The sequence below is a fragment of the Ascaphus truei genome, chromosome 10 (assembly GCF_040206685.1).
Source record: "Ascaphus truei isolate aAscTru1 chromosome 10, aAscTru1.hap1, whole genome shotgun sequence".
In the NCBI taxonomy this organism is placed as follows: Eukaryota; Metazoa; Chordata; class Amphibia; order Anura; family Ascaphidae; genus Ascaphus; species Ascaphus truei.
In genome coordinates, this window is record NC_134492.1 from 54247040 (window position 1) to 54270215 (window position 23176).

The 23176-nt window shown below is 44.0% G+C and overlaps 1 protein-coding gene across 21 annotated transcripts in view; it reads left to right on the forward strand.

The window, feature by feature from the left end:
• The window catches only part of LOC142503955 (complement factor H-like), a 721803-nt gene that overhangs the window by 346052 nt on the left and 352575 nt on the right, over positions 1-23176 (forward strand). For 19 of the 21 annotated variants that reach the window (XM_075616940.1, XM_075616959.1, XM_075616947.1 and 16 more), the window contains 3 exons: positions 8409-8591; positions 10987-11184; positions 13101-13280. The exons of the other annotated variants lie outside the window; for them this stretch is intronic. In XM_075616940.1, coding sequence (XP_075473055.1) covers positions 8409-8591; positions 10987-11184; positions 13101-13280 — 561 coding nt within the window. The remainder of the gene's footprint in view (positions 1-8408; positions 8592-10986; positions 11185-13100; positions 13281-23176) is intronic. 21 annotated transcript variants of the gene reach the window in all.

Genomic DNA, 23176 nt, shown 5'->3' on the forward strand with positions numbered 1-23176 from the left:
TCAGAGGCCCTCAACATTTCACTGCCAGATCCCATATGGACAACCTTACAAAAGAATTTCAAATATAAGTGGAATAGTTCCCACATTAAGTATTTAGGGATAAAAATAGCGAGCTCATACGGCTCACTATACCAAACCAACTACCCCCCCTCTTCCGTCAGATCAAAAGAGATCTTGAGGCCTGGCAGACCCACCAGATCGCCTGGTTCGGCAGAATAGTATCCACCAAAATGAATATCCTTCCCCGTTTGCTCTATTATTTTCAGACCCTCCCTGTCCCTGTCCCGCTAGCAGAACTGCGGAATATCCAGACCCATATCCTGCGCTTCATCTGGCCGCAACGGAGAGCCAGGGTCCCACGGTCGGTACTCCTGGCGTCGAGGACGAGGTGGGGTCTGAGGGCGCCGGATGTAGTCCGGTATTACCAGTCAGCCCAGCTGAGGCAGGCGGTGGTGTGGAACAACCTCCCGACCTCTAATTGCTGGTTAGAGATAGAGACGCACCACGCGTCCCCCACCCCCCTCTCAGCCCTACTATGGACCCAAGCCCACAAAAGTAGGAAGCCCCTGAGACTCAGCCTGGGGGGCAATGAGATGCACGTGATCGACATGGTTAAAAACCAAAGGGAAATATGGCCTAGCTTCAACCCCCTCTCAATTGACCCCCTTATTCGGGAACCCGGATTTCCCGCCCGGTTGTTCCCGAACCCAATTCAGCCAATTCCAAGGCCTAAACATCAGAGTGTTTGCGGACTTGCTGGAAGACGATGAGGTCATGCCCCTCCGGGAACTGCAAATTAAATTAACGTCCCCTGATCTCCCTATATTCCAATACCTGCAGATCAGGCACTTCCTGAGAACCCAATCCCCTAGTCTAAAATTCCCACCGCGCTCCAGATTCGAGACCCTATGCCTCAGAGGCGAGTACCAAAGGGGCCTCATCTCGGAGATATACAAAACACTGGAGGCGGCTCAGCCCCCCCCTAACCATTCATATATGCAAAGGTGGAGCGAAGACCTGAACACCAACATAGACCTTGAGGACTGGGAGGATATCTGGGAGGCATCTACTAAAACATCAATCTGTTCCGTCACAAAAGAAAACATCTACAAAATATTATTTCACTGGTACCTGACCCCGAGTAGACTGAGCCAAATCTACCCAGGCACCCCCGACGAATGCTGGAGGGGATGTGGTCAAAGGGGGTACATGTCCCACATTTGGTGGACATGCCCGGAGATCCAAAAATTCTGGACCCGGATCCAGAGCCTCCTGACCGAGACTCTGGATGTAGAAATACCACTGGACCCCCTGACCTACGTGCTGGGAAAACCAGTCGATGACCTCCCCGCCCCCATAGCTAGACTCACAGCAGCGATCCTAACGGCCGCCAGATGCTGCGTAGCAGTGGCTTGGAAGAAAGTCAAAGCCCCTTCCAGAAGAACGGTAATCACTAGGATAGATGGAATTATGAGTATGGAAAGATTGACGGCAATGCTGAAGCAAAAGATGCCTATTTTACACAACCTGGGAACCTTGGCCGGGATCAGGAACCCCGATTCTGACACAAACCTTATCGCAGCCCTTGGCCCCAGATCTCCGAACCCCAAAGCTGCCCACCCTTACTATTCTTCCCCCTCCCTCTTTCCCCTCCCCCCTCTCTCTTTCCAAGTCGTCCCCAACTATCCACCCTCCCTTCGTCACCCCCTCTCTTTTTCACCACTGAAAATGGGAAAATGGACTATTGTGTGTCATCAACTGCCCCCATGCCATGTACATGTAATGCGCCTCATTGCCATGATGGCTTGATTGCCAATGTTTGTAACATGTACCAATACGCTGTCAGACACCAATAAAGGAAAAATATTAAAAAAAAAAAAAATAATAAACATGCTCTATCACTATAACAAATACTTAACTTACATACATAACAATAAGACCAACTACAATGTAGATATAATACAAACATATACATAATTTATATGTGATCCATTAAGTGGCCCATGGGTGCTCATTAAATCACATAGAGGCTTTAATATGCCATTCTCCTACATAGTACTAGTGTGCTCACTGACAAAACTAATTATAACATGAATAGAAACAGCATACGGATGATTAAAAATATTTGTAATTTTATTTATTTATCCAAAAAAGAACCCAAATCAAAATCGATGTTAAGCCCACTGGGAGATAGAGTTTTTAACTCATAGATCCAGTAGTCTTAACGTCTGTTCATTTGTTTCAACTTATTACCACCTCTCCAATCAGGGAAATAGACCTCAGCCTGACAAATCAAACCTTTTTGGTTGTGGTGAACTAAAAAATGATGTGACACACTATGTGTAGTGAGTCCTTTACGGATATTGTACACATGTTCGTAAATCCTTCTTTGATATGTTCTTTCTGTTCTGCCTACATATTGCAGGCAACAGGGGCACTGCAATAGATAGATAACAGACTCAGATTTACATTTGATTACAGAACTGATCTGATATACCTTAGTGGTCACATTGGATTTAAATGTTTCACTGCTAATACTATGTGCACACGCTGTGCATTTGGAACATACAGAGAAACCCCTTTTACAATTTGAATAAACTTCAATTGAATTCTTATTCTTAAGGGGACAGCTTGGTGCTAGTCTAGGTTTTAAATTGCTAGCTTTTTAAAAAAAATAAGCGAGGTTTGGGGAGTTAGATTCTGTGAAAGTGTAGTGTCCTGGAGCAATATAGGCCAATGTTTAGAAAATATTTTACGACTTTTGGGGGCCATCAAATTATATTGTGTGATAAATTATATTTTATCTTGTGCTCCTGGAGATTCCTCCTTCCTCTTATATTCTAACAGTTTGTCTCTGTCCATTTGTTGAACAAAAGCAATTGTCTCCTCAAGTTTGTCGGCAGGATATTTCCTCTCAACAAACTTATTTTTCAGTTCATCCGCTTGTCTCGCAAACGCCCCATCACTGGAGCAATTACGCCTAAAATGGATGAATTGCCCCTTGGGGATATTTTTATCCATTGGGGATTGTGGTGACTATCCGGCAACAGATTTTTATTCGCTTGTACCGATTTGAAATAAGTTTGAGTCTGGATATTGTTGTTACTTACACACAAAAAACACACAGAGTCTCTGCTCAGCCTACCGAAAAGATAAATAACTTTCACTTTCTAGAGTGGTGCTATCAGAGTCTACACATATTGGATTACACGACAGAGAGAAAGAACCCTATGAGGACGCACACTAAACTCTACTAATAGAAAAATAAATACATTTTATTAATTAATTACAAAAGATACGGACGTGAACACAGATAAAAAAGCGCGCTAGCACAGCATGTGACTATCATGCAAACATATACAACTCCAAAGTATGTATAGTACAATCTATGCAGATGCAAGTGCGTTGTAGTATACAAATAGAGTCCTGGTATAGGTCTGCTGTACCTTAGTGGCAATATACTGGTATGCCTGTGTAACCCTGCTTCCCCCCTTCCCCCAGACTCTACGGTGGTGTCTAGGGTGCATGAGGGCAGATTACATGCGGTGTGGTGCATTCCTGTGGTAAACAGGAGGGCCTGAGCTTCCCGCGATGTTATTGGGGAGCCAGGACCGGGCTTCTGGGGTGGTAGCCTCCATCTTCTCCTAGTGGTGCAGCGCCTCCATCTTCTATACTCCCAGGATATGGGACAGGACCTGTATAGAAGAACCCCTTGGGTCCCAGGGTAACAGCTTCCAAATCACACACAGTCTTTGGGTAACAAAGCATAGTCTCTTTTATTGGCAGATCGGCAACTCCAAACGATAGTGGCTTCCCGTAGCCACAGCAACAACAGCCAAGCTGCACTTATTACTCCGCTCTCCTCCCACACAGATAATTCCTCTGACAGGATGGTCTGTGCTGGGGCTTCAATACCCCGGGTCCCACCCCCGAGGTTATCCTCGCGGTGGGGCTTAGATTCTCCCCATCACCCCAGGCGGTGGGGTGAGGGCATGGTCCACCAGATATATATATATAGCTCTACCAGCTCTACTCAGGAGAGCTGATATCTTTCCACTCCTCTCGCTCTGATTCTGCACTCTGCGCCGGGAAGACCGCAGTCTCCTCAGCTCCTCGGACCAATCCGCAGGATTCTTCGACTCACGACATAACTACTTGCCCTGCAGACTAACATATAACTCCGAGCACAACAGAACTCTCGGTAGCACTACTGCATCTCCTTCTCTTTCTCTGTCTCTGTGTCTAACTCCACTCCGTCTCTAACTCAACTGACTCTAACTGGAGTGGGCTGCTAAATATATAGCTAGCCCCACCTCTCGTGACGTCAGCAGAACCTCCCCTCTTGCTCATGCCTGCAACAGAGTCCAGGCCTGAATCTACCACTCAAGGCAGGGCTATGATGGGGGAAAACCCAGGATTATTACTGGTGCCTGATCTTAACAGGGCTTACCACAGTAGAAGGGAGATAGGTATAGCCTGTGCTGTTTACAGGGGGCTACACTCTCCCTATGGTGGAATCCAATGGTCCCCACTTGGACCTATCTTTAGCAGACCCATCCTGCGGCGAACCACCTGGGAACCAGCACACACAACATTGTCATAATACATAGCATAGTGAGGTAGTTCAATACAAGTACAACCCGGGTACTCCCAAGATGGAGAACCCTACAGATAATACTTAGGATCAGGCTTTCGCACCCGCAGTCCATTATGATCCGTGACGGTCACAGCGTACGATTGGACCGGTCCATGCTCAGGCCTTTATGTGACACTGTGCATGTAGATACATCTACCTATGCTCCATATGCGTACTAACTCACTAATCTTATCCTCATTGTGATACCCTCCCTGACCGAACTTGGTCCGAAGGTATTCCTGGACTGCCTCCCTGAGCCAACTGTCTCAGTTCTCCTCAATTTCTCTCAGGATGGGCTCAGGCACGTAGGGATACTCATACCCGTGCGACTGCTGGTATCTAGCGATTATGGGCCGGTCAGCTCGACTTAGTTTGGTGAGTTTGCGGTGCCCTGCCCTGCTCGGCAGTACCCAAAATACAGGCTCCCCTGGAGCTACCTCATTGTACAAAATACTGGGGCCTCGAGGAACAATCAGTCTCTGTTCTATCTCTCTAAACCGGTGATCTAACTCATCCTCCACCTCCTGCGGAGTGAAAGAACCAGCCGCCCACCAATGATCTACTACATCATTCTTAATTAATAAGAACCGCGTACGGTCCATCCCCTCGTGGTACCCGGTGAACAAAGGCGCCCACCATTTGTCACGGTGTTCGTACTCTGCGGACTGACTAGTGCGTTCTACATCAGACTCTACCTGTGATGATACACCGGACGTACCCGCATCAGTAGATCGCGAGCAATCTCTCCTTCCCTTGGCATTATAATACGTAGTGGGGTTCATTTTGTGTACCACTGTGCTGGTAGACCCAGCCTCTACTGGAGAGTGAGAATCCCGGGCCCTCCCTCTAGCTGCAGGAAAAAATGGCACAGGGTTAGGTACAGGTATAACACTTGAATACGGTATCTCCCCATCAGACCCTTCATCACTCAACTCCCAATCCCACAAGTCATTGGCGTATTTGGGAGATTTACATAACTTATCCCTGGTAGGTCCCGGTGGCACCACTCATGCCGGGGCAGTGGAACTAAGGGCCGGGCTGGGGAAACGTCCAAGGCATTGTCCAGCAAGCGGGCGACACGACGCCAAAGGAACTTGTGCTTAGAGGCACTCCCCGCCATACTTCTGGCTTCTCGGGAGGGGCCTCAACTCCATAGGGTAGCCAGGGCAATGGCTGCATCTATGCTTTGAGAAGAGACCACTCCTTCAGGCCTTCTCTTTTCGGTGGAACCGGAAACGACGTCGTCAGAATCGCCTGCAGAATCTCCACCCGCTCCGTGGTCACGCACCGGAAGTGCGTCATGGACCTGCGGGGGCGGTGGCGGAGCAGCCAGTACACGGTCGAACAAGTAGGCCGCAAGCCTCTCTTTCTCATTCGCCGGGGTTGCGGTCTGCGCCTGGAGGGAGTAAGGGGGTGGTGGAGTCTCCTTACCGCTCCGCTGCGTTTTGATGACATCGGGCTCCTCTAGGATCATCTCCGTCTCCGTCTCCATTTCCGCTGCACTGGGAGTCACCACGGCGGTGGGACTCGTATGGGCCTCCGGCCGCACCAGCGCTCACCGTCGGATGGTTTCCGGACTTGTCTGCTCTCTCTTGAGGCCTTTGTGGTGGTTCACCGGTAGGCGCATCGCCACCGATGTCACGCCAATCTCTTCCTCTGAAGAAATCATGATCGGTTCCTCCGCTGAGGAGTCACCTGGTTCTTCGGCGATACAACCAGTGGGTATAGGTACAAAATGTTCTCGTTCTAGTACCACCACTGCGGTCGCGCTCTTCTCTGTTGCCAGCTCGCTTAGTTCAATAGCGGGCTGAGCCTTGGTTCCTCCCGATGTGGTTTACACTTGTCAGTATACAGCTAAATGTTACAGCATGTACATAAAGGTATCTGAAAGATAAACAGGTGTGTCTCAGAAGGACATATATGCACCAACTCAATTGCTGTGCAGGTAAGTGACACTAAAACCTATTGACACACACTCAGACCCTTATACACCCCTTATGTGCAGGTGTGCATATGTAGTTAATAATGAAGTAAATCCAGGATATACTCAGTGGCCCTATCCATCCAGAATTATCCTGACTGGATTACTGAGTAGTTAGACAATAAGGTATACAGGCATACCCCAGTTTAAGGACACTCACTTTAAGTACACTCGCGAGTAAGTACATCTACATTGCTCAGCGGATATTGCTGTGGATCGCTCTGCGGTATTGCTGTGCATCGTCCTGTGGGTATTGCTGTGCATCGCTCTTCAAGTATCACTTTGTGGGCATCGCTCTGTGGGTAACACTGTGCATCGCTATGCGAGTATTGTTCTGCTGGTAATACTCAGTACAGTATTGTGTTTTTACTCAAGACAAGCAAAAATAGGTTTATGCAATTCTAAGCCTTATCCATGCAAATGCATACCAAGGACAGGAAAAGGAGATATAGCCACTGAGTCTATAAGGTAGAAAGACTCAGACTGTCCAGTTACGGAGAATTCCATCTGTGCAGTGAAAAAAGCCCCTTAAATAGAGTGTTAATATCTCAGTGATCAGCACTTCACAATTGGTATATAATGGGGTAAATGTGGCAATACGTCAGTTGGTACTCTGTGGTCCGAGAGAATCTGAAAGACGTAATGCAACCTGTCTTGTTAAGTTGCCCTTCGTGAGTAAAGCTTCAACACCTTCACTATGTAAAGGTACAGTCCTGTGTCCACTAGTGGATACCACGTATGGCCCACATCTTAGATAAATAACTAGGAGTTTACAGCATGAAGCCGCTGCTGTGCATTAGGTACCGGAGCTAACGCTCCTGTCACGCTAATAACGTCAGTGCGAACGTCATCACCCGACGCGCGTTTCGTTCAGTTACCTGAACTTCTTTGGGGTTGGGGGAAAGCAAAGCAGGGCTCGTCCTTTTATGCTGCTTCTTTGCCTAGGTGACCAAATCATGTATGTAAATTCGATGTGTTCTTATTGGTCCTGTCCGTAGCCTATCACAGCTCTGGTAAGCAAAAAATGTAAACGGTGCCTGCATTGTTTCTAAAAACGCCTGTACTTTCAAAACACAGTTATTGAAAGACAAAGTATACTAAAAGCATTTAAAATTACATGAGATATCCGTATTGTTATTTAAATGCTTTTAGTACACTTTGTCTTTCAATAACTTTGTTTTGAAAGTACAGGCGTTTTTAGAAACAATGCAGGCACCGTTTACATTTACAGTACAGTATTTATAGACACCCGAGGCAGTGAATGTGTTAAACTGGGTGGCTTAGGCCTTGCCCCCGCTGCCTGCTACAGCGGACGCTGCGCTCACGAGAGCCCTCCCCGCAATGGCGCCGGGCCCGCTGCGAGGGGGGGCCGCAGCGCTCGCGCGAGAGCTACTCCTGCTCTCAATGGAATTGAGAGCAGGAACTCGCGTCGAGCGGCTAGGCACGCCCCCCGGCGGTTCAGCCAATGAGGGCGAACATGCCGGGTGACGTCATGGCCGCGCCCCCGTCACTCCTCCGCCACGACCCCCCCCCCCCCGGTCTCTGCTCCTGCAGTGAGCTGCAGACCGGGGAATCGCCGGAACGCGCAGCCAAAAGCGCGGGCGCGCATTACAGCGCCGTGACCGGGGCCTTAGCCTTAGTAATTAGCACCCCTCATAGATTGATAGTTAATTACTTCAATTAACACTGTTGCCTTTTACCTTCTGTATCTGTTTTTAATGTTAAGATTTGATTACAACTTGTTGAGAGATTTGCTGTTGAGTTTATTCATGTTTCTTTGCTTTATTTTAGGGTTAGGGGAGGTATGTAATCCCCCACCTACTGTAGAAAATGGAGACATCACTGATTCAAGACAGCCTTCATATCGTTCAGGCTCAGTAGTGGAGTATAAGTGTCCGAGTTATTATAAACTCAAAGGAAACCAAAAAGTAAAATGTGAGAACGGAGTTTGGGACGATCCACCAATTTGCTTAGGTACGTACACAGCAAAGCTTTCATTTTACATTAAATAGCATTATTCCCCTCTCCATTTACTGCTAAACATCTCTAAATGTAACTTCTTCCCAATCCATGACATTATCCTCAATGTAACCATCTCTGATTTAATGATAATTACAATATTGGTCTCGGGATCTAAGTGTAATCAGGGACATTCCACTTTATTTAGAACATGTTTTATCAGTGGAGTTACAGCACATTGAGATATAAATGTTATATTCAAGCATATCTTGGGATACAAAACCCAAACACTACAATGGACAGAATGAGCATACACTATATGTATAAAGTGTAATAATGCCATGTGTCATTTTCTGAGTTTGTGGGTGTCACGGGAAACCTGTACTTTTAACACCAAAAACCTTCCGGGATCACTATCACCAAGCATAGCACAAAAATAATTTAAAAAACTGAGTTTATTCTGCCAAGCCAGCAAATACACAAAATACACAGTTATAACATACACTCACCAACTTGGGACCTGGGGGGGGGGGGAGGAGGACACTAGCCTCGATTAGGTGCAGGGACCTGCTTCAGTAGGTTTATCCTGTCCGCTTCACGTCCTGGTATCCAAAGTGCTATTCGCTCAATAGCATCTTTGAATCTGCCGCCAGTTGCAGATCCATCAAGCACATAGGATCTCTTTCAAAATCCCACTAGCTTGTCTCCGTAAGATGAATCTACATTGCTGTGCTGCCCGGCTCTTTACATAGCTCCCGTGAGCTATCTTTAACATTGAGCAGGCGCCGGCAGCCAATCACAGCGTGAACCGGTAGCTAACATCCAATCCCAGGCGGGGGCTTGACGGAGGCTTGTCTGGCCATGCCAATCAGAGGTGGGGGCGAGCGTAGGTACTCAACTCCACCCCATGAGGACGGGACTGGCCAAGAGAAACAGCACCTGCGAGGCTCAGACCCGGCAACTGATTCCATTAGCCAGTTCTATACCTCCCGCTGGGTAGGCACTTCAGAGTCTGTGTAATACAATGGGCTTTACTCTTCTTAGAGCCCGACTCCCAGATCTGATCAGCTGCCTTTCACCGCTCACCATAAGTCCTTGCACCTAGCTGCCCCCAACCTTTGTCCCAATCCTATAATTTCTATGGAACAGCTCAGCTAAATGATTTACTGAGTCTCCTTCCATTGAAATGTATACTTACAGTCACAAAGCACAATTTACCTTTACAGGGCTAACACCCAAATCACATTATATTACAAAGCTGGCTCACTAAATTGGGGGAACTGCTTTCACAGGGAATAAAGTGCTTTTAGTGATATTTACAGACATAGGGCATTTTATATCATACATTGGTTACAATTACACACAGGCTATTTTACCTTCTATTATATACCTATTATTATTTCCCTGTTCTCCCCCAGATATAAAATGCATGGGGCCGAAATAAGCCTCACATAGACAGCCAGTTTATATGGATTTGGGGCAGCCAGCCAGACTACACCTTTATTATGGACGACTGGCTGCTCCTCCCGTCACATTGGGGACTTTATGTGAATCAGAAAAACCATTCCAGAAATCAGGGGCTGGGTGTACAAATTAAGGGTGCATCTTAATTATGGAACCAGGGAACATTAACCCTTTGAGCGCTGGAAGGTTTGTGGCAACACACAAACGTGATGTTGGGGCAATGGCACCCAAAGGTGCCAATTCTTATGACATTGTACAAATGTCTTATTAAGTGGCGCATGGGTGAATCTGTTTGAGTATATACTGTAGGTTACTCTGTTTAGGGGAATAACAGCGAATGGGCCTAACCCCTAAAGGTATCTCCTTTGTGGATGTTGGGGGGGGTGGGGGGAATTTTACATTATGAATTTCAATCGGGAAATATTTCAAGGCCGTGGTACAAAATTAACTGCTGAGCCTTTTTAAAAATAAATTATTTTAATTCATGTGGAGATGAGGAGCTTAAAGAAATGCTCTAGTACCAGGCTAGTAATATAATTAAATCCAGATTATAAACAAACTGGGTGAGTTCATATTCATACAAGCAATTGAATGAGTATATCCATGAAGTCTACTCAATAGACAAGTAATCCCTGAAAACAGAGGATATGTGATGTTGTCACCAACCCTCTATTTCATTGGGAGTGTCCACTTCAAATGAGAAAATGTTATACTCACAATCACCCACTTCAAAGACTGGATAAGACGTGCAGCTTCTGACAAAGGATCCAAGTAGCGAAGTAAAAGTTTTGCACAGCCAAAAAGAACAAGGAGAGGGTCCAAAAATGCAAAAAATGATTTAATGGAGAATCAAGGCATAGAGAATAACCTCCTACGCGTTTCGAGCTATATGTTTACTTTGCTACTTTTAATTCATGTGAATGTTCTGCTTTGTACTGTATCTCAGAGCCGTGCACTGCAGGGGAGAGAGTGATGAGAGCAAATAATATACAACTGCGATGGACAGACATCAAGAAACTGTATTCTGAACACGATGATGAAATGGAATTTGGATGTTTAAACGGATATGAGCCATCTCCATCAGCGGTGTTCAGAGTAAAGTGTAATAGAGGGGAGCTGCTTTATCCTAAGTGCATCAAGAGAGGTAAGTACCACCGCCTGCAATTGTAACATGTATAGAAGGTTTTCCTATTTGCAAACGTAGATAGAATTTAAAAGAAATCCGATGTTATAATAAGACCACGTGTAATTCTGAATTGCACACCATAGACTTACAGATGTAGTGAGACGAACTGTCCATAGAACTGCTGCCAAAAAAGCAAAATTGTGTGGCTCCGGAGACTGTGTCTTCCTTGGCTACACTGCGGGGGGTCCTTGGTTGTGAATAGGGCCCGCGTTAATCCTCTGACGCTGGGACCCCACCGCGGTCGCGTGACCACAGCTTGCCCAGTGCTGCAATCTTCTTTCCTATATCTGTAAATACGAATTTCTACAAAACATCCCTGAATAAGAAACAGATCCCTGAATTCAGTGCTAAAAATCTCTCTATTTCATGGAAGTCACAGAGCTAAGTTGAAGGGGCACTGCTCATTCACAAAAAGAGGTGCTGGGACATATTGACCAAAAATGTATCAAATGTAAAAAAATATTCAAAAAGTACTAGCACATGCATTCTGTGACGGGGGAAGCGTTAGATCTTGACAGCACGGGGCTTCGCGCAACCCCCCTTTCATCCAGGCTTACGGACCAAGCATTTTCTGTTACAAACACATGGAGACCGCATTGATATGGACTGTGCTTGTTTATATACTACTCCTACTGCTGTCACTAGAGGAATATAAATCACATGTATGAGGAGTTCTCTTGAGCACCAGATTGGGAGCTGGTTCTAGTTCTATTTTCGAAGTCACAGAGCTAAGAGAAATCTATTTGCAGCCGGGCAAGAAGAGATCAGTTCTCAACAAGTGGAAATCCCTTTCTCGTTTTGTCATAATGTTCAAAGACTGCAGGACAGTGAGACTCTCCGACTGCAGCTTCGTCTTGGACAGTACAAACCTGTCCATTACCCCTTCCCTTTTTCCACGTGACTTTGTAGACAATAGCAGTGAGAAATGGAAAGTTTGATGCTGTTCTAAAGGAAGCGGAGGTCAGAGCGATTAAGCGATGGATTTCTATTTACTCCATGGCATCATAAAGTACATTTTAAAAAGGATGCAACCTGCTTTTAAAGGAGAAATCCAAGCAAAATCCTACATGTGTGGGTTTGTTTAAATAAATCTGTTCTGTAGCATTAGCCAATACTACTTTTTCCTTTTTTTATTATTCAAATGTTGATGTCATTTTTTATTAGTTTTTTTAATATACTGATAATCCTTTGAGTTCTATAGCAGGACACGCCTCACCAGCAGTGCAAGATCTTTGTAACACTTTCCTGTTTGTGATAATTTGTTGACAATATTCCCAGCAGTTTGAGCTGCAAACTGTAACAATAGATAATGTTACCTTGGCAATATAAGAATACATTGTAGCTGCCGAGTTGCACTAACAAAAGAATTAATAAAACGTGGCCATTTAGTGAACCCTGGGAAGCAGGATTTTGTTGTTAGATCACGGGAGAAATAATTGATCAGCAGCTTAGGTAATTAGATTTCAATAAAGGTAATTAAAATCGACATATATTTAATAAAAAAAAGGATTTTTTTTTAAACTGCTTGGACAGCCTCCATTTTAAAAAGGATGTAACCCACTTTTAATCTCTTTGTTGACAGAGGGGATAGAGGGGCACAGCTTTGCCTCTGACAGAGAAAGGGTTAGGAGACCACGGGTACCTTTTACTATACAGATATATCCTTTCCTGTTACTGACGGTATCCCAGCTTGTTGTCCTTGTCACATATGTGTTGGGTTACATGTGTAGGTCAGTATATGTTCTGCTTACTATTGGTCGGCATTTGTAAGAATAGACTGTAGATTGCATTGGTCTCCTTGTGACACAGACACGGTTACATCTTGTACAGCAAATTGCTGTATTTTCCCCAAAAGTTGCCCTTTTTACTTGCAGGATCGTGCTTATTATCACAAGAGACAATGGAGAGAAATAGTATCTTCATAAACAGAAGCACTGAAATTGAACAAGGAGAAACTATTGAGTTTAAGTGTAATGAAGGAATGGTGCCAGAAAATACCCTGACAGCAACATGCCAGAAGAAGACTATAATCTATCCCAAATGTACAACACGAAGTAAGTGTGTGTGTGTGTGTGTTTGTGTGTGTGTATATAATCTATCCCAAATATATCACAAGAAGTGTGTGTGTGTGTGTGTGTGTGTGTGTGTGTGTGTGTGTGTGTGTGTGTATGTGTGTGTGTGTGTGTGTGTGTGTGTGTGTGTGTGTGTGTGTGTGTGTGTATACATACCGGTAGATACATAGTTACATAGTAGATGAGGTTGAAAAAATACTTGCGTCCATCAAGTTCAACCTATGCTAAATTTAGACAACAGATACTTTATCCTATATCTATACTTACTTATTGATCCAGAGGAAGGCAAACAAAAAAACCCAGTGTCATATACTGTAATCCAATGATATCTCAGAAGGGGGAAAATAAATTCCTTCCTAACTCCAAGAATTGGCAATCAGATTACTCCCTGGATCAACATCCTTTCCATTTTTACTTATTTGGTATATCCCTGTATAACTTTCCTTTCTAAAAAGATGTCCAACCTTTTTTTTGAACATACAGTATCTATTGTATCTGCATCGCAGTCTCCAAGGGTAATGAATTCCACACTGTAACTGCCCTTACTGTAAAGAACCCTTTCCTTTGTTGCTGGTGAAATCTCCTTTCCTCCAACCTTAAGGGATGACCCCGACTCCTTTGTACTGCCATTGAGATGAATAGTTATTTTGAAAGCTCCTTGTACTGTCCCAGAATATATTTGTACTGTGTTTAGTTATCATATCCCTTCTTACACGCCTCCTTTTTAAAAAAAATTATTTGCGTTTTTCTCATTGTTCTTTTTATTGATTTTCTAACATTGCTGATAAACATGACAGATTTCAACACATCTTTAAAATTTTCCATGTTTAAATTTTACTTAAAAGAAAAAAAATATAAGTAAAAAGGTATAACTCAGATGCTCAAACTTAACTCAAAAATACACAATTTTTAAATTAAATAATTAACTCACAGAACTCTGTTTACCTCATCTATGACCTTGTGTAATTTGATGCAAGAGACTCCAGGATATGTGTGCGAAAGCCTGATATATTTTTCACTCTGTGGTAGGGAGTTCCCATTTTGTAAAGAAATTCTCAGTTTGTTGTTCCTTATTGTTCTCCGTTTCCATTTTATCTAAGGTCATTAGCTGAGTGAGATATGTTTTAACTGTTTCCAAGTTTGGAGGGTCATACTTCACCCACTGCACCATTATACACTTTCTAGCTGACAGGAGTATAATTTCAGCAATCATTGGGATTCCTGAGTCCCCATTAACATCTTTCCAGCCCTCCATTTTCCCAAATAAAACCGATAGAGATTCCTTCACAGTTACCGCTTTTGTCATGTATATATTAGAACCTGGTCCCAAAAATCAGATATACAGATGCAGTGGCCATTATTCGATCAAATCATGAAATGGATTTTGAGATCTCCCCGTGATCCGCACAAGTTTTGATAGGGCAGACTGTAATGGCCTATCGGATTAACACAGCAGGGGTCCCTTCTGTGTGAGTCCTACCGGGGTCTGCCTTTCTGTAATAGACGCGCAGTAAGAGGCTGAGTCAGTCACTCTACTGCGCGCCTTTAACAGGTGATCGCGGGGGTTTTTATTTAACTTTAAACATTACATTAATGTAGCAGGGTGTCTCCAGAGCTGAACCGCATTGATTTCAAGTCTGGGGACCCCCTGCTTCCCGAGATACAGGCCCCGTTATGGGGTGCCGGTATCTCCTATGCATTGACATTTCCATGCATAGGGGATACCGGCACCCCATAACGGGGCCTGTATCTCGGGAAGTAGGGTTCACCGGACTTGAAATCAATGCGTTTCAGCTCCGGAGACCCCCTGCTACGTTACTGTAATGTTTAAAATGAAATTAAACCCCCGCGATCGCCTGTGAGAGGTGCGCAGTTAGAGTGACTGATTCAGCCTCTTACTGCGCGTCTGTTACAGAAAGGCAGACCCGGATAGGACTCACACAGCAGGGACCCCTGTGTTAATCCGATGGGTCATTATAGTCTGCCCCGGCAAAACTTGTGATAATATTGCAACCTTCACGAGGCACAACGCAAAATGTATCCTTTAATTAGCAGACATTTCGGGCATTTATTTTGATCCTTTTCTATCTGTTTATATTGGATATCAAATGCATAATATGCTCTATGAAGTAATTTAAATTGTAATTCCCTCCATGTCTCGGATATCATTATTTTCCTGGTTCTATCTAATCCTACCAGCAAAGAGTCAATCTCAGTTATTTCTGGGAAGTCCTTGTTCCACTTGGCTGCCAGTTTTTACAATTGATTCCATGGTCTTTATCTCAGATCCAATCATATAATTCAGAGATCGAATATGTAATATTATTTTTAGTCCAAAGTAGCTATCAAACATGTTGTTTTCTAATATCTCTTTCTTATAGTTCTCTAGGCTCCTACAGTAATGTATAATTTGCATGCACGGGAAGTACTGTCGTGAGATTGTGGGAATTCCTTCTTAACTCTCAGCTCTTCAAATGACATAAAGTGTTCCCGTTCTGTATCTACCAGCTGCCCCATATTTTTTATTCCCTTGATTTCCCTCGTCTTAAACATATTTTGAGATCGACCTGGTTCAAATTTCATGTTACCTTGTATAGGCAGAAATTTGGATATTTTGTAGGACATCCCACACTTTTTTCTCAGTGTCTTCCACGTGGCCCATGTAACTTTTATCAGTGGAATCCATCTAATTACTAAAGGTATATTTCCCCAAGGCGTGTGTAGGATCTCTTTCAGTATCACTGAGAGCACCATTTGTTCCTCAAGTTTCGTACAGGAATATATTTCTTTGTCCATTATCCAGTCTCCCATATGCCTGGCTATGCATGCCACATTGTATTTTCTAATGTCAGGTAAACTCACTCCACCAAGTTGCTTTGGGATAAATAGTTTTGACATTGCAATTCTATGTCTGCCTTTGTTCCATATAAACTTATTTTTTGCCCTATTAAACAATTTTACATCTGCATGGCGAACCAGGATAGGCAACATCTCCAATGGGTATATAATCCTAGCGAAGCTGATCATCTTAACGAGTTGGCATCTACCTGCTACAGTAAGTTCAATGGGAGGCCTTGCCAGCTTTCCAGCTCTTTAATCACTTGGGTTTGGATTGATTCAAAATTGCTTGCATACAATTTTTCTAGGTCGGGGTCTATATTAACCCCCAAGTATTTGATTGGCTGTCTTGTCTTTTTAAAAGTGAAGTCTTCCTCCCACCTAACATTATTGTTGCGAGACAGCACTAGAATCTCAGTTTTGGAGGCATTAACTATAAACCCCTATACATTTTCCATATTCTTTAAGTGTTTCATGTGTTTTATTAACCACTGTATCCGGATTAGAGACAAACATCAGAAGGTCATCCGTAAAAAGAGCCAACTTCACTTCCTAATTTCCAATTTCAATGCCTTTATATTTTGCCATGTCCCTAAGGAACATAGCCAATGGTTCCATTGCTATGTTGAATAGCAATGGCGACAAGGGACACCCTTGCCTTGCTCCTCTGTATAAATTGAATTCCTGGGAGAGTATTCTTGCTGCCATGATCCGTGCCTTTCGACCCTCATACATAGTTCTAATCATGTTAAGAAACATGCTTGATATTCCCATTCTTTGAAGTATCAAATAAATATTCCCATCTAACATTATCAAAGGTTTTTTCTGTGTCTACCAAAATAATTACATTGTTCCTATTATCTTGTGGGTTTGATTTGATCCAATAAAGGGCTCCTAATACTTTTCTTATATTCGTCACTTAAGATCTACACTTTACAAACCCTTTCTGATCTTTATCGATCAGACCTCGTAATACTGCAGCCAGCCTCTCTGCCAGAATTTTTGAGATAATTTTTACATCTGATTTAATAAGGATATTGGTCAATATGAACCTGGCACAAGAGGGTCTTTACCTTCTTTATGTAAAATTCTGATGAATGCTGTTTTCCAGGTTTTCAAATATTTCCCATGTCTACTATCTCTTTGAAGGCGTTTTGCAGGGGTTGTCCTACTTCTGGCCCAAAGATCTTATAAAATTCATCCGTAAAGCCATCAGGCCCTGGTGCCTTCCCATTTGTCCCTTCCCGGCTGCACCAGTCAGAGGAGGACGCGTGCTTAGGCACTCAGGACCGCCCTGTGATGACAGAGCTGCTGGCAAACGGGAAACTTGAACTGACCAATGGAAACCACGCCTTCGGCTCCGTCCTGGCAACGGCTTCCGCTCTTCAGCCCTATATCACCCACTAGGTAGAAACCCCAGAGTCTGCGGGGAACAAAGTCTGTGTCCGGTGAGATCCCATCCCCAGACCTGATTGCCTTCTCTTCCTCGCTCATTAAGTACCTGGTACCAAGCCGCTCCTAGCCTTTGTTTGGATTCGTCATTTCTATGTAGGTGCCTCGGCTAAGTGTGTTACCTGCTGTCTGCTTGCATAGAAATGATTACACATAAATCACAACACTTCACTGGTTAGCTGGGGGAATGCAATTTACAGGGAATAAAGTGCTTTAAAGTATTTACATTTCACATTCCCTGTTCCCCCACAATAAACACAGATTTGCCCCTTCCAGATTACAGTGATTATGCTCTTTCCTGGAAGGGGTTACAACACACAAAATGTACTGGCCATATGATTTAACATAGGTGGCTAGTTACACATGGTTTTAGGGATAGCTAGCCGGGCTTCACCTTTATTATGTGAGGCCAGCTACCTCTACCATCACAATTATATTAGACACTCAGGGGCTTATGCACGAACGTCCGATAGAGGAAATCGCCAGGGATTTTAAATCGCCATTTTTGACAGTGTTGCTATCTCGGTATGCAGGAAACCCCGAATACCAGTGATAGCAACATTTGCAAAAATGGCGAGTAGCCACAGTATGGTGATCGGCCCTCTGAAAAGTCCTTATCTGGCGTGTAGATTCTGCTGCAGAGAGAGCGAGCCACCTCTCCCTGCGCCAATCTCTGCGGAAATTTTTTTTTTTTAATTAAATTGTATTTCTAGTGTATGTGAGCAGGGGTTCTCCTGAGCAGAACCTTGCTGATTTCAGGTCCGGGGATCCCCTACTTCCCGAGATACATTTGTGCTCAAGAAGCCGACAGGTCAACATCGTGGATTTAACATGGGGTTATTGGATTAACAGATGAAGACAGAAGCTAAAGAAAATAAAGAAATAATCACAGATGAAAGAAGATAAGAGAAGATTAATGATTAAAGAATTTGGTTACCTGTTCCCGATCTTCACGGGGGATGGCGTTGGATTGAGTTTCATGACATCATGGTGGAGAGCTTGCTGATTCCCCAGGATTCGAAGGCCAACACTTCTAAAGGTAAGATATTTACTTTTATTTTTAAAGGTTTTTTTATTGCATTTTTTTATTTGTATTTTTTTCTTTGCCCATTGTATATGTATTAATATGTGCCTCTTTAGGGTACGGATGAATACAGTAATAGCCAATGCTTTTTTGGCCAAATGCATTTCTTCTATTGACTGTTATATTCTCTATTTCTGTTTATTGTTTAAGATAAATTGTTTTGAATTTTGATGCCTTGTTTTTTTAGATTTGTTTGTGATTTTATTTAATGATGTATTTTGATGGCTACGGGTTTTAATTTATGTGTTGCCTAGTGGTTGTATTAATTATTTGTTGTGTTGGTTACTGTTTTTATGTATTAAATGTATTCTTTGGCTAGTCACTAGTGGTATGATTTCCGGCATTGAGATTATGTGTTTATCACCATAATTACACAGACAGCTTGTAAACAAAGACTGTCTCGCGCATAGCGGCGCCACGTCACTTCCGGCTTAGAAGCACGGCCGCGTCACATCCGGTTTCCGGTCATGGCGGCTGATTGCAAATTTGGATAATTGGCATCCCTATAAGAGGAAGAATATGGCACACCTACCTGTACTCTCTGACGAAGCGCCATACCGGCGTGAAACGCGTAAGAGAAGGAGGTTTCTTGCACCAATCCCTGTCTGCACCATGATGTGCGAATAAAGTATCTTTTTATTATACCGCTGCCGTCCTGTGGAATCCTGTTGCTTTGCTGTGCTCTGCATCTCTGCATCTTGTAGCTACCTGATTTCTATAATTGATTGACTAGTGGTTTTATTTCTGTAATTGACTAGTGGTTTTATTTACACTGGCGACACACTTTATTCGAGCTTGGCTAGTCCCACGAATTCGGGTATACCCGGGTGTATTGAGGTTTGTGACTGTTTTCTGCCCGAGTGCATTGGGTTATTTTCCAAGCAGGGATTGAAGCATTTTATTCCCGCTGGCTGCAATACTGCACAGTATATATATATAAACTGCATTACAATTCATGAATTTATGCCATCTGGTAGACACGCGAAGCATTGCAGCCTATTAAATCCTAATCATTATCATTTAACAGATCAGCCGCCCATCAGCCAGGCATGAACCCAGGCTGGGAAGGCAAATGCAACGGGGCTTGTCAGAGGTTAGGAGTGGCGCATTCCAGGTATCTGCCAGGTACATACCGGGTATTTGCTCGAATAAAGTGTGTCGGTGCAGTAGGTAATTGATTGGTTAGCTAGTGCTTTTTATTTTTGATTTTTGGGGTTTAGGTCCTTGTTGTATATGTTTTATTATTGTGTAATTTGGACATTCATGCTTTGTATTAGGGTGACCATTGACTGATATAGTACAGATGCAGCCACCAGTATTAGAACACTTACCTAGGAAATTCTGGGAGATTCTGGGGCAGTCTCACAGTAAATGCCTCAACATTTACTCAAAATGTCTGTGAGATTCTTAATGGCCCATCGGATTAACATAGTGGGGGGTCCCTGCAGTCCAATTCAAACTGAATGGGACTGTAGGGACCACTACTGTGTTAATCCGATGGGCCATTAAGAATCTAACAGAAATGTTAAGGCGTTTACTGTAAGGCTGCCCCAGAATTTCCCAGGCAAGAGTTCTAATACTGGTGGCTTCATCTGTAGCTTATCATGCCAGTATTATATGGGTTGATGTACTACTATGCCATTCAATGGGTACAGGGTGGGTATAGTGGGTCTGGGGTGGGTGGTTAGGGCTCCCTGGTGGGTAGTGGGGGACAGGGGTTAATCCCTTAGTTACTATAGTGGTTATTAACTGCTAAGGTGATTAAGGGGGTAGGGTCCATTAGATGGTATTTTTTATGTATTCTTTCTGGCAATGGAGGACATGGCCCTGCTGTATGCTGACAAGGACACCAGGGGTAAGTAGAACGGTTTTATTTACTTTACTTATGCTGAATGGCTAATGCTTGATTTAATAATGGGCAAATTAGCTATTATCCATATCTGGATAATAGTTATTTTGCCCATTACAGTACTGAATGTGTTTGGGGGTGGGGGAGCAGGTGTATTTATTGAAATGTAGGCCATCTTTATTTATTTTACAATAGGGTTGGTACTGAATGCCAGCGGGGACCCCCGGACACCACCAGAGGACCCCTGGACACCCACAGGGACCATCTGAGGACCCCCGGACACCCAAGAGGACCAACCGGGGACCACTTGTTTGGCCCCCGGACCCCCGGGGGGACCACCCGATGGCCCCCAGACCCCGTGGGAACCACCCGGGGACCCCTGCGGGGACCACTGGGAGGCCCACAGATACACGTGGGAACCACCCGAGGATCCCAAAACACCAGCGGGTCCACCCACGGGGATCACCTGGGACCCCATACAGCCACGAGTACCAACCGGGGACACCCACCAGCCTCTAGTATCAATTAAGTGTATGAAAAATTAAATATGGTTTTATGTGGGGGTACAGGGGGTGGGTTGTGTATTGGTGCTTATTACATATTGTTATGTTTATTGGCTAAGACGGTGTGAGTGAAAGGCCAAGTACCCCCTTCACTCACCCCCTCTGCCCCCAATAAAGCTCCTGTTCTCCCTTAAACCCTTCTTTGCCTTAGCGGATATCCGCTAAGGTAATGAAGTGGCCTGTAAATGCATTTTTATTGCGTGTGATTCATGCCAGGGATATCAGCGCCGGAGTCTCCCGGCAGCAATTCCAAAGTGCCGTCTCGCTGCTTCTCGGCAACTCCTCACCACCTTCTTGCCAACTTTTCCTGGCGAGGCGATTTGGAGAGAATCTCAATTCTAGAGTTGTGATCAGCCTCGATAAGCTGATCGGAGCTACTTGAATACCGCGAGTTTGAGAAACTGGTGATAAGCGGCTTGTCGGCGCGCGTTTTGCGGGTTTTTTTGCCAAAAAAACCCGCCAATTTTTGCTCTTATCACCGGCTTATCGGGGTTTACTGAATCGCTGTAGGCTTTTTTGGCGATAAGTGGCTTATCGGTGCATAGGCCCCTCAATCTTTAAACAGCTGCCCCACTCTATTAAGTAAAGATGTGTATCCTTACTGATCCCATTAAGGGAAATTGGTATGAGTGTAATTAAAGTGCCCATGTCCATTATACTCTCTCCTCCTTCCAGAGCTCAGAGCTGTCCACCTGTCCATTGCTGCCGCTCCGGTCATTCCTACAGAGTCTGGGGGGAGGGTGAATGATAGATCAATACGGGTCTCATTGAGTATTTAATCAACTTCAGGGCAGCAGTGCTTAAACGCCTTTTATTAGAACGATTCAGCAGGAACAAGTCAGATCTCTTGTTCCTCACAGCAGAAGTTTGGTACAGGACGGTGAGGGTCCCTGGAACATTCAGGAGACCTGAGAGAGATGTTTGAGTTTGGGGCAACACTCTCTCCAATCTCTTCCCAAACTACAACGATGCTTAAACATGTAATAATCTATTTGCAAGTAGGACCTGATTATGGTGCGGGATTATAATTGTACTACTATAAATATTTTAGCACAATTTTTATAGAAGGAGAACAGGGTTTATTAGAAGAGTTGAAATATGGTAATGAGAAGAAGCTGAGATAATCAGTGAAACGTACGTCGGGTCTTAGACATGGCATCACATGCCAAGATGAGCAGCATCGAGGTGGAGGGGGAGAGACATTTATAGCGCGTGGAATACAGGAGATGCAACGACAACGGCTCCGTGAAGTTTTAGAATAAAGGCTGGCGCAGCAGTACGAGCCCGCATCTGGGGTCTGAGGCTCTGAAGCATATGTACTATATAGTTTTAGAGTTAGAGATATAATTGATTACTTAGTACTAAATCCTATTGGCTTAAAGATATTGAGTAATTAGTATGTCTGAACTTCCTAGTGATACTGTATCGCGGGGCTACTGATTTACAATAATAGCATAGATATATCTCCTCCTGTCAGTACCGTGACACTCTCCTTAGAGTCCTCCATTTCATTTATCCATTATATTCCTCTATACTTTCTATCTTATACATTTGGACTAATACAGCCATAATTTATCAAACAAATACTACAGGGAGTTACAAGACTACGATAAAGCATGACTTATAAGGGATATACTTGAATTAAACTGGATGTACACACTTTCAACTTCTTTGCCCTTAAGTATATACTGTAGCAATCAGCTGCAATTACCAATTGAGGACTCGCATACTTCAGAGACAGCTCAGATTTTATATTGTAATTCACTATACAGTATGTCCACTTCAGTGTAGGGTTCTCAGTACACATTGTATGTATGTGTATTTCATGTACTGTGTCTGTAACATTCCTACGTGCTATGTACAACACTATGCTGTAATTGGGGAGAAAAGCGCTATATGAAATAAAGTTATTATATCTGTTTGGCATAAGCTATTTACAGAACACTATACGTACCGTAATCAGTCTCCAATTTATTTACAGCAGGGCCCCGGGTATACGGCGGGTTCCGTTCCAGGGCCCTGCCGTAAAGTGAAAATCGCCGGAAAGCGGATCCGGCGATTTTCAGTTCCCTGCATGCACAGAATGGCGTTT